Source organism: Nansenia antarctica (assembly GCF_963989245.1).
Source record: "Nansenia antarctica genome assembly, chromosome: 5".
NCBI classification, from domain to species: domain Eukaryota; kingdom Metazoa; phylum Chordata; class Actinopteri; order Argentiniformes; family Microstomatidae; genus Nansenia; species Nansenia antarctica.
In genome coordinates, this window is record NC_137690.1 from 39,536,999 (window position 1) to 39,549,498 (window position 12,500).

Below are 12,500 nucleotides of genomic sequence, written 5' to 3' on the forward strand. Positions count from 1 at the left end.
TTTGATTACTGACACTTCTTCACTATATCTCTCTCTCTCTCACACACATACGTACACACACTCATACACATCCCCCCCCCCCATACTGTACTACACACGTTTGATTACTGACACTTCCTCACTATCGCTCTCTCTCTCCCACACACACACACACACACACACACTACACGTACGCACACTCGTACACACGCCCCCCCCCCCATACTGTACACACGCTTGATTACTGACACTTATCTCTCTCTCTCACACACACACACACACACACACGTGCTGTCGCCAGGCATTAGGGGAGGCAGAGACTAACAAACACCTTGCGAGCTCCTCGGCCACGAATGTTTTCACACACACACTAACCCCCCCCCCCCCCCCACAGAGAGAGACAGGGTGGCTGGCAGCAGTGTCTGTCGAGGCTGTCTGGGTGCAGCGCAGAGAGGTAGTGCACAGCAGACATCCTCGCACGGTGAAACGTGCCCCCAAAAAAACTGAGGTCATTAATGGCCGGCTGTTTGAAACCCCCCACCTCCTCCTCCCATCCCTCTTCCCATCCCATGCCTCCACCCGTCCCTCCCTCGTAGGCGAGCGCATCATTGGTGCCGTCTGTGACGATGGTGTGTCTGTCTGTGACAGTGACACCGAACGTGTGTTACCACATGCAGCCTCCACAGACACACACAGTCTTTTCTCTCTCTCTCTCTCTCTCTCTCTCTCTCTCTCTCTCTCTCTCTCTCTCTCTCTCTCTCTCTCCTTTGTCTGTGACATCCAAATGACATTGGACTGATTCGCGGGGAGAAAATAATGTGTTCTCTAATTGGATAAGCCAGCGGTGGAGAGAGGGAGGGAGGGAAGGAAGGAAGGAGTGAATGATGAAATCTTTCAGGCGCGTCTGTTCGCATCAAACCTGCACAAGCTGGTCAGAGGCAGAAAACGGGGGGGAGGGGGGTACGTGAGGGGGGGGGGGGGGGGGGGGGTGGGTTCTAGCTGGTAACATCCCCAGCTAAGCAATTGACATCGCCACTCGGCACTTAATTGGCTCCCGACAAAATAAATAATTAACAGCAGGTTTGCTCCGAAGACCCGGCTACTAGGCTAAGGAGGCAGAGAGAGGGTCAGCGCCGGGCGTGTGAGGAAACGTAGCGCGAAGACACCCCCTCCCCCTCCGTTACAGGGCTTACCGCCATCCGCCTTTCTGAGATGTGACTGCCCCCCCCCAATGAAACTTTGGTGACATTTCTGAGTTTCCTGCTTCATGTATTTATGAAGAATCACCTTTCTAATCTGTGTGATTTGCTATGCAACCCCCCCCCACCCCTGCCCACCCCCCCTCTCCTCTCCCAAAAAAGGACATGACTTTGCACCGTGGAGAGCCCCCCTGGCACACGGGCAGCGGTGGGGCTGGATAGAACTACCATTCATAGCCTGTCAGTCCATCAAGAGCTGCTCATCTGAATTGGGATGTCTCCTCTGTCTGATTCTAATTGTGGAGGTTGCTGGACCCATGTCGCCTGTAAACATGGGCTTCTGTGCTTTGAACCAGAAACCCTGCATGCCCTGACTGACTCACACAGAGCCAGTCAATAGCCACAAAGGCATGCTGCCATCCTCCACGAGGAAATGAAGGCTCAGGGAGAGAGAGAGAGAGAGAGAGAGAGAGAGAGAGAGAGAGAGAGAGAGAGAGAGAGAGAGAGAGAGAGAGAAACAGCGAGGAGTCCTTGCAGATGCACTGTCTTATGAAATATTAATCACATAGCTATGCTTTTCCAGTCCAGCGCACAATTTACTCTATCCAGGGGGCAATATTTTTCTCCAATATTAAAACAGAGAGAGAGTCACAGACAAATATGATGTTGGCATCCATAGAGTCAGTCAGACTGCCTTAGCGCACTGTTTCGCCAGCGTACTTTGTTCTGTTTTCCTTAGGGTAGAGAGAGAGGGGGATTTTTAAAGATATTTTTCCTCCATACAGCTCCATTTGTCTTCCTTTTTGCAGTCTCATTGTTTGCAAGCACGTGGCTGACTCACAAAACAATGCGGGTTTGCAAGGCAAACGCTGTCACGTAGGATTAGGACAAGGGGGGCTGCGAGAAACAAACGGATTCTAGAACAGAATAGCATATCAGACAGAGGGTATGTCATTGGCGGGCACGATGGGCAGATTAAATTATTGATATTTAAATAGGCAGCTCATCCACGTTTCCATTCCTCCCCGTTATGTGTTAGAAGCCCAATTGTTCCAACTCACATGAGTTTAAGACGACACAAAGCAACCGCTGCTTATCATCAAAACATGGGAATTGGGTGCGCATAGTTTGCGCCACCGAGCCGGTGCGCGATTGCAAATCGCAACGTTTTATGCAAATGAAATGCAAGTGACTCTCCGCTCTGAGGGCACATTATTGAGAGAAACAATTTCGACCAGTGGTCTAACCCTCTTAACAGTGGGGGTGGGGTGGGGAGAGGTGGGGGTTGGAGGGGGGTGGGTCTCCGTGGTTGCTAAGGGCAACGGGGTGAGATAGATGGTGTGTATTTGCGGAGCCGCAGCTGCGCGCCTGTTAATACCGCCGCGACCCTCACGTCCCCGCGCAATTCTCCACACTGGGTTGGCTGGCGGAGGCAGGAGGATGCGAGCGGGGATTTAGTTTCAGTGTCTTTTCCCGTCTGGAACAGCTTATTACCTTTCTCCCGCACGCAGAAACAGATTTAGAACCACACGAAACCAGGTTTGGAGATGATTCATTTTGATCTTACCATTTCTTTGGTATACTTGCTTGTTTAGATGCGGTCTTCAAATCATATACTGATTATAACCTAATTAAAATTCAGTTTACGGTCAAATTAACCATTACATCATGGATATAACACGGCTATTGTTGAACCGCTTGGATTGGGTACAGCTTGTTTTTGTTGGAGGGTCTCAACGGTGATTTTGGAGCGGGACCATGCAGGCTGTTGATTATGTATGTGTGCGCCTCGATGTGTGCGATAGGTACCTCGGATATGGGAATCGTAATCTGTGTCTATTACCTGAATTGAAACGATCTCGTTTAATAGTCAGTTGTGTATGGAGATAGTTGTGCGCTACCAAACATTGTGTTAAGAGAATTCCATACCCAAGGATTCGACACTGTTCAATCAATCAACTTCCACGTCGTTCGCCAGACTGACTCACACATTAGAATTACATTCATTCATGTGTGCATTTAAACGGAGCCGTGTAAGGACCTCAATTCCCTGATACACATTTGATCTCTCTCATGAGGTAACACATTTGAAAAGACCTAGGTTTGGGCACAGAGGCTTCGAGAGGCGACTGCAGCTTCACCATCACAGACAAGGGGTGCATTTGCGCCCGAGTTGTTTTTCTCAATGATGATTCATAGTGTGTTAACCATGTCTTTGTGTACCCCTATGAATGTGGATTTGGTCTCCCATCAATTTGATTACATTGATGCATTTATTTTCAACATGACTTGCCTTGGTAAACCAAACAATTATCTTTTACAGGCTATGGTGACATATTTATCAATTGGCCACAATCTATTGTTAGATTTGAACCTTGGCTGCAATTAAGAAAACATGTTGGCCCATGTAATTATGGGTTAGGCCTAATTAACGGGTTGGATTACCTTACCCATAGGCCAAATATTTCGAGAGGAAAAACAGTAAGGGGAAGAAAAAAAAAATCAGTAGACGCGTCCCTTGCCTAAAATGGGGGTGGTGTCTTTGTGAATCATATTAGCAATGCAAATGAGCGTTTGAAAAGCACGGCACCTGCTGTCTCGCGCATTTGCATTGGCTTTTTCCCCGCTCTCTCCCTCATTAGAATGATGGTCTATTTCTGCAGCGCATGATTGGAGCTCACAGCTAAGCTCGATCACAGGGGCTTCTTAAACCCTTCTCTGCTGGTTTAGCATAACAAAGGGAAGAGTGGCCGAATAAAAAGGAGGACAAAAAGGCTAAAGCGCGCGCTTGTCAGGCTGGACAGCCGAGTGGGGTCCAGTCTCCCTACCCAGGCTCTCCATGCGCACGGACTCATCGCGAAATCAGATTAAAATGTGTCGTTAACGTCGTGCCCTCAAAAACAAGAACGTTCTTATACAACGTGTGTGTCTGTAGCCTACCTACTCATGTTATCACATGCAGTCACACGGTCCGTTGGATTAATTGAATAAGCCATGCCATAAGTAGGCTACGTGGCCACATCATGAGGTGCACCTATATGGGGTTTTAGATGGGAGGGATAATAGATTATTTCAAAATCTCAATTGAAAGATATAGAGATAACATCAATTCGGTATTAAGCTCCATAGACATATAGAATAACCATGGATACAATATTTAGCCACGTTACAAAATAAGCCACGATGGAAAATAAGGTCATTGCTCAGCACATGACGAGATAAAGGGCTGTCTGTGGGTGGAAAGTATGGCAATAAAGGGGTATTTTAAGAGTTTCTCTGAGGGGTTTCAGTCTCTATAAGGGACCATGACCAGAGAAAACAGGGCTCTTTGTTTCAGTCGCGTATGTGAATACAGCATGTATCTGGTGCAACAAAAAAATACAATCAAAGTATGTCTTGGTTTTAAATGAACCTACTAGCCTACTAATTATCTTCTATTTACATGGGTCACTAGACATGTATGATTGTCCATTTCCACTAGGGTGTTTTCAGTCGATGTTGTCTTTTTGCCATTTTGTTCTCCTCCCCTCTGGAGTCTTTATTACCATTCCATCAGGGATGTCAGCTTAGTAGAGGATACTACCAACCAGAGTTAAACCCTTCAAATGGTGCTGATTACTAAACAAAACCACTGATCCACTTTTCTGAACACAGTGCTCTCTCAGCAGTCTAGGTGACAGGAGTCAGCCCCTCCTGGCAACATGAGATTATCTAGAGCATGTGATGCTCTGTGTTTACTTCTCGCTGACTGCACAGATCATACATGTCATTTCCCCTCTCCTCAAAAGGGCCATCACATTTTACATAACCGTTGCTGCCTTCACATTATGTTTTTTTGCCTAGACGTGTCAGCTTTAAACCGTTGCAAGCCTTTGCTGTGGTGGTGGTGATGCAGTCTGGAGGAGGCTGTCTGGAGACTAGACCAATGTCAATGAGTGTCTGTGTTGTTGATGTGTTTAACAAATCCCTTCTCCTCTCTTTACCCCCCACTAGATTCGTGGCCCTCATTCTCATCAACGGAATACGATGCAGAGGCTGTGCTCTCCAAAGGGAATTTACATGGGAATACTGCCATACATGTCAGCTCAATATCAATGAACTCAGTTCAGTCAAGCACAAAAGGAATTAATCTGAGGCAAAAGGTGGGGAATATTACTACATAGACACCTTTTAACGAATATGGCAGCAACAGAGACCTGTGCGGCGCCTGTTCAGGAAGACGGCGGCAGCGAGCCTAAATCAGAGGTGGAGACCGCCAACTCAGAGACTATCAACAACGAGACGGTCAATAACGAGACGTCCACAGAGGCGGTTGTGTCTACACCGGCAGAGGCGCCTGCTGCTGGAGAGGCCCCACAAAGCACAGAGCAGCCAGCCGATGGCAAAGTCAAAGCGGCCTCTGACAACCTCCTCCAGTCCTTCCTGAATAAAAGCGGTCTGGGGAAAGTCATGGGAGGGAGGAAGAAGAAAGAGCAGAGCACAGTAGCCGAGGAGGGTAATGCGGAGGGTGCCCCTGACCAGGGAGAGGAGCAGGCAGCTGACGGGGCAACCGAGGCCGGGGCTGAGGACCAGGCCATTGAGAAGGCTCCAGAAAACGATGAGGGTTCGCAAGAGCAAAAGCCGCCCACCACCGAGCCAAAACAAGCGGCCAAGTCCAGTGTTCGAGACCTCATCCGCAAACCTGTTGCCAGGATTTTCTCTCACAGGAGTACAGAGAAAAAAGACGGTAGCGGAGAGCCCCAGAAGACTGTGCGGTCCAAATCCTTGGACAGGTTGGAGGATCTGCAGGAGGCCTGCAATGTCACAGACCAAACAGAAGACCAACCGGCTGCAGAAGAAGATTCCCAGAAGCCCACCTCCCAAACCACAAAACACATGACACGCTGGCATTCCTTTAAGAAGCTTATGGCCCAGAAGAGTCACAAGAAAAGCACAGAGGATGCTAAGGACACCGAGGTAACAGAGGGAGCTGTTGGAGACACACTCGGTGACACAGGGACGTTGGACTCAAAGTCAGAGCTCGGCGGGCAGAAAAGGTGGAAACTGAAGAGGTCGTGGACATTCCAGGGGATGAAGAGAGACCCGTCGGTCGTGGGGATCAGCAAAGTCTCCAAGGGCGCGGACAAGGACTCCTCCGACAACCTCAAAGGGGAGGAGAATGAAGCTGACCAGGGGGAGGCTGCCGACGCAGACGAATCCAAGGCCCAAGCAGACAGTGAGTCACAGGAGAAGGCAAGTGCAGGGGAAGGGGAGGAGGAGAAAAGTGCCGCCACAACGCAGCGCGCTAAGTCAGTGGACCAACACGCCAACGAGATCTGGACCTCCTTCAAGAAACACATCATTCCCAAATCCAAGAGGCCGGCAGCAGACAGTCCCGGCGGCGGCGGCGGGGAGGAGGAAGGTGCAGAGGCTGCCACTGCTGCCCCTGCTGAACAGGAGCAGACGGAGGACCTGCAGGCCGGCAAAGAGCAAGCCAAGTCGGCCAAGGCCAAGCGGACGCATTTCAATCGTGCCGTGTCACTGAAGAACTTCATCCTGCGAAAGGGGAAGAGCACCAGCGTGGACCAGGGAGAAGGGGCTCAGAAGGAGGGGGAGGCGGCCGAAGCCGACGGAGAGGCCAAGGACACAGAGGAGGCCCCAGCTGGCACGTCTGACAGCCAGCCGGGGGAAGCAACAGAAGCAACAGCAGCAGATGCCGCTCCAAGCGAGAGCAACGACAAAGGGGGAGAGGTTCAGGTGGTCGACAAGCACACGGGTGCCGGTGAAGAGACCAAGCTGCCTGCCGTTCCCGAGGCAGAGAAGGCTGACTCGGCTGAGCCAGCAGCCCTAGCCCCGGCTGAGGCCGTGGCAGAGGTGAAAACCAACGGCGAGAACGGGTGCTCAAACGGCACATCCGAGGACAACTCCACACACAATCATGAAAGCAGCCCCCAAAAGGACGAACCGGCAGACGAGGTGAAACAGGACAAAACCAACCACACAAAGGACGCCAAGATCCTCAACATCGGCAAGGGAAACCCAGTTAAGCAAAGCGGTGAGTGTGCAGCAGATTGTGACTTTGATATTCCGAAAAATGATGGTGACATGACACAGGGCACATTAGAACTAGTAGGGGTTAGTTTTGAGTTAGAGACTGAATGGGATAGGCCTCCACAAAATGGAGGGTCCCACACTAAGTCAGGGGGGGGTGACGCTGAGCCACACGACCAAGAGGAGGATCAGAAGAGGATGTTCTATGAGGCTGCGTCATCCATTGTCCAAACAGCGATGGCAGCCGCTACTGAGCAGTTAGAGAAGGAGAAGAACAATCTGGACAATGGTCTTAAGTGTTCCCACTCTGGCAACAACAGGGATTACCCTGAAATTGATATAAGTTACTGTCGTTGAGCATTCACTATAGAGCAGGGCCTTCATACCCCCTGAAATGGAAGGGAATCCATATGAGGAAGAGTGTAGTTATGTATGGTTATAACATCATAATAATCTATTCACTTACTTTGATTTCTACACATTCAACTCAAATGTTGTGTTGTGTGTTCACATGCAAATAGTTAGGGAAATACTGTGTCATTCTTGTTAGGTATCCATGTCACCGCACACAATAGAAGGTCATTGTGTAAAACAGGGCCTCTCAATCACAGAAGGCAAAGTGGATCAATGGAATAATGTTGAGTCAACCAAATGATTAAAATCAAACCACGAATAACATTACATTGCTTCTTTTCCACTGAGGATTCCAGGTTATTGATGAAAGATGTTCTTCCATCTCATGTTCTAGGATCAGTATACTCTCAAGCAGGAACTGTCTGTGTAAAATGTTTTAATATCATTTTATTAGAAAATTATGATAATTTGTCCCGTTGTAGTAGTACTACTAGTGCTGTGTTATTTGTCAAGTAGAAAAAAAACTAACAACTCACTTAAGACCACTAAATAGTCCTCTGTCTTCACTATGTCTACTATGCTAATGACAACGTTTTCTATGAATGTTTTTTTTAAATATATATTTTAATATATTCAATCTTTTCTGTTATCATTCACCAGAAAAAAAGGCGGGAAACGTGTGACACCACACAAAGAGGATTAGATCTGCATGGGATTCGTTCAGCGAAGAGCTTTGATTCCCCTTCCCCCCCCCAAACGGAGTAATCACATGTTTACGCCACGATTCACCATGGTGAGAGCGATGCAATCCATATAGATGAAAAAAATACTCAAAAGCAATAAGTCAGTCATCAATCAGCCTGCAGTTCTTGCTTACCATACCATCAATGTAAATGTTTTTTGCTTGTCCTCTAGTGAGATTTTATATTGTCGAAAAAAGAAGAAAAAAAATACATTCCACTCCTTGTCAAATGTTAATCTCTATGATCTCTCATGCCAGGATCAAAAAAAGACTGTTAGTTTTATATCAAATGCCATTTTGTTTGTAGTTATACCCAATAGATATTTCAAAGTGCACCAGGAAAGAACACATTGTGAAATGACTGCCCTAAAGACTGCCCTCTGCCCCTACGTGGATTCATTAAAGAATGTGTTCTAATCTCTGTATTAATGTTTTTAGACTGTTATCTTGTGTACATGAATAAACCACCATCAAATATTAAGTCAAATGTTTTTTTTTCTAAACACATTTTCTCACTGTAACTGTGTGATGTTTCCTTCGTCAAGTTTTCACATGTTTGCTAGCATATTGTAAAAAAATAGAACAATAAAGACTAAAATCTAACAACTAAACTAGTTATTGTGGAGGCTATTTTTCATAAAACATGTTGCTTTAAATGACTGATTATACTAAGGAAGGCATTACGGCAAAGCTATTGGTCATTAATCTGCATATTGTTAATCCAACAATTACATCATGCTAGATTTGCATGCATTAGCTAGGTATATTGACATTTCATACCAAACTGCATCCATTGATGTGCTTCTGAGTAAATGGCTGCTTTTGAGTCAGGTTTGCTACCGGAGCAACTACCCATGACAGTACAGTGACATGTCGACTATTCTGGAAAAGCACATAATGCTGTACTGTCCACAAAACCACCACCGTACTGTTCTCTGTTCAGGACAAAGCTGTAGGATTATGTTATTAGAGAGATAACACAGTGGGTAGACAGTAAGAGGACATTATAACAGATATTGACCCAACAATGTAATATTATGTCAAGGTTAAAGACATAAATGAAACGCGCTAAAGATAATAACCCTCAATATTAACACTGTGACAAGATGGCACCCACAAAACCCTACCATCTGCATTATGGAAGGGTCTACACTCCCAGCTAAAGGTGCTGGATCGAAAACATGAATAAACCTGAACATGACCGTGGTTCTTCAGGAAGGCAAATCAGAACAACAGAACAAACGATGGCGATAATCAATTCCATGTGTGTTAGGAATTAATTTATTAACAACAATACACTCCCCATAAACTGTACTTAAAAGTATTTGGGCAATAATAACACAACTGCAATACAACACTGGTGTAAATCCCACGGTAGAGGGAGTAGGACCACCAGCCAGGGGTCTCAGCGCCTCTAGGGCAGTGCTGCTGACCAGATGCCTGGGTGGTTATCTAGGAGTGCAGACACGAGTCCTGTCCTGGTGGGACCCCGTCCTACCCTCAGGCAGGGGAGTGTGGATCGACTATTGTCTGGAGAATTGATTTAACCCGTTTAGATCACAGTCACTGTTTAAAGTCTGCAGTTGGCTACACAGATCAGTGAGATGACACTAATGGCTGCTTTCATAGAAAACACAAAGGGGTAAGCCAGAGACGGTGGTATGTATGTACAGTAGGTGTGTGTGTGTGTGTGTGTATGCGTGTGTGTGTATTGGGGGATTGTAAGATAGCGAGTAAGATTGCATTGGGTTCGGTAAAAGTCTGCATAGAGATTTTCAGACAAAAATTGCATTTAATAACATTTTGTACTTTCAATATGTAAACAGTGAAAGGCAAGATACCATTTGGAGTGAAATCATCTCAAAGTGAAAGCATATCCATGAAAATATAAATACAAACAGGCAATAAAAAAAGTAAATAAAAGTAATTTTGCTTGTTCCTCTCAAAGTGTATCCAATCGTATTTACAAATGTCGCTTACAAAGCTCATAAGGGGGAAAAGGTCGCCTTTATACCCAGGACAGTTTCAGGGAACAAACTACAGTGCTCATCTTCTCCTTCAAGTAGTCTACTCCATTTTGGACATCTCAAATTTGGTAGTCATGGTCTCCTGAGGAGAGAGAGAGCAGAACAGTTAGAATGACAAAATGTTCGGGATGTTTCTGGGCCAATACCACTTTCTGTGGGCATGTTCCTGCAGCTTGCTGGTGTGTGTCTAATGGCTAGCGACTGTGAGGGAGCGGCTAACGTTAGACGGGGTGGAAGAAGAAGAGGAAGCCACCACACCTTCGTGTGAAAAAAAGTCAGTAACATGTGTATAAAGATGATTTCTACGTTGATAACATGTGTAAACATGATTTATATGTCGGAGGCGTGTGGAAAGATGATTCTTCTTTGTAAACGTCTTGCTTGACATTACAGCTTGGGTCTGAGCTTTGTTTGAGAACATGATGGGGGGTTTTGTAACTTCTGCAACCGAGTAGTGTGTAGTAGTGTGTAGTAGTAGTGTAGTAGTGTGTAGTAGTAGTGTAGTAGTGTGTAGCAGTGTAGTAGTGTAGTAGTGTGTAGTAGTGTGAGTAGTGTGTAGTAGGGATGGACGGTTTTTCGGTTAAACCGAAAACCGGGGTTTATAAAAATAGAAACGTTTTTTTTTATCAAAACCGTCTAAAACCGGATTTTTTTTTTTTCTTTTTTTTTTTCCTATGTTGTTCAAAGAATAAAACTGGAACATGTCACATGTTTGTCGTGTGTGAAAATAACAATGATACAGTCTGAATCTGCCGCGCAATGAGTGAGAGGTTTGGTCAGTTGTGAAGAATAACTGAGGATTAATATCTAATTGGGATTATATTTAAGGGTAACGAATCACTCTATGGGAAAGATAGTTGCCTTCAGTTATTGGTAGATAGGAAAGGTTTTTTACAATTACTCGCTTACATTTAATAAGATCATTTTCGCTGCTCTCTGTAAAGCGCATTGGGTCACTTTTGTGAGAAATGCGCTATAGAAATAAAATGTGATTTGATTTGATATCAATCAATCAATCAAACTTTATTTATGTTCTATAGCACAAATCATGCATTGAATGTAACTCCAAGTGCAGTATTTACTAAACCACAATATAATAAAACAAGAGCTATACGGATCAAGAGTGTTTGTGCACAGCACCACTGTGTGTGAAGGCGCTACTGAAAGTGATGACAGAACGCATGTCTCAGAAGATACGCGGTCACTTAGTGACGCAAAGGTAGTTCTGTATTTATCTCTATCTGTATTAGTACATTTATTTTGAAAGCTCTATTTTGACAGCTCTACCATGGGCACTTTTATTTTGATGGGGCATTCTTTGTTGATTGACTTACGACAGTTCAGGACGAGTCAGTCTCGCGGCATGTGGTTTTTATGAAAAGCTTTAAGTATGTTCACTGCATAATTCTAAGTCTAATATTTCAGTGATTATTGAGCAGTATTCAAATATTTAAATACATTGAGCAGCAGCTGAAACTTTGTCTAAGAACCAAGATATTGAGAAAGCAGTTCATTCAATGAAGACGCTGTTCCAAGAGATGATCTTCCGTGCAGGCGTGCACCCTGGATCAGCGGAGCTGGTGTGTTAAGTGTTCATGTGTTTTCATGTATGGTGTAGCTTACAAAAGTCTGCCTTTCCACTTATATTTGTGAAACTAAGTAGCCTAAATGTGTTGCGACTGTGCTTACGGTGTTTTAATGGTGTTCGACATGAGTGTATTGTAGCAGTAGGGCTCAATTATTTGAAATTGTCGTTCTTTTTTCTTTTTTCGGTCGTTTTTCGGTTAACCGGAAAACCGCGGTTTTAGTCTTTGACGGTTTTTCGGTTTCAATAATTGGAAACCGTCCATCCCTAGTGTGTAGTAGTGTGAGTAGTGTGTAGTAGTGTGTATTTTTTTCCACCGTCCCCAGTTTTAAACTCGTGTCACTAAGAACATTTGCTTGATACGAAGTGAAAAATTATGGACAGATTCAGTAGTCTGAGTGAGGGGAGGGGAGAGGGAGAGAGGGAGAGAGGAGGTGACTCATTCTAAAGTGTCATTGCAACTCCCCCCGCCCCCCCCTCCTTGCAGTCAAATTCCTGCATATGGCGACTTTAAGAGGGGAGTTCGAGGTGGAAAGCCACAATGGCAGTGAGACAGAAAGGCCCCCCCCACCATTGTTCAACCA

The 12,500-nt window shown here is 45.6% G+C and overlaps 1 protein-coding gene across 1 annotated transcript in view; it reads right to left on the reverse strand.

Moving 5' to 3' along the window:
• Positions 1 to 9,637: 9,637 nt before the first annotated feature.
• LOC308158021 (transmembrane protein 87A) overlaps positions 9,638 to 12,500 on the reverse strand; it is a 34,809-nt gene continuing 31,946 nt past the window's right edge. Inside the window, exon 21 of the mRNA XM_080531613.1 lies at positions 9,638 to 10,413. Coding sequence (XP_080387739.1) covers positions 10,372 to 10,413 — 42 coding nt within the window. The 3' untranslated portion in view covers positions 9,638 to 10,371. The remainder of the gene's footprint in view (positions 10,414 to 12,500) is intronic.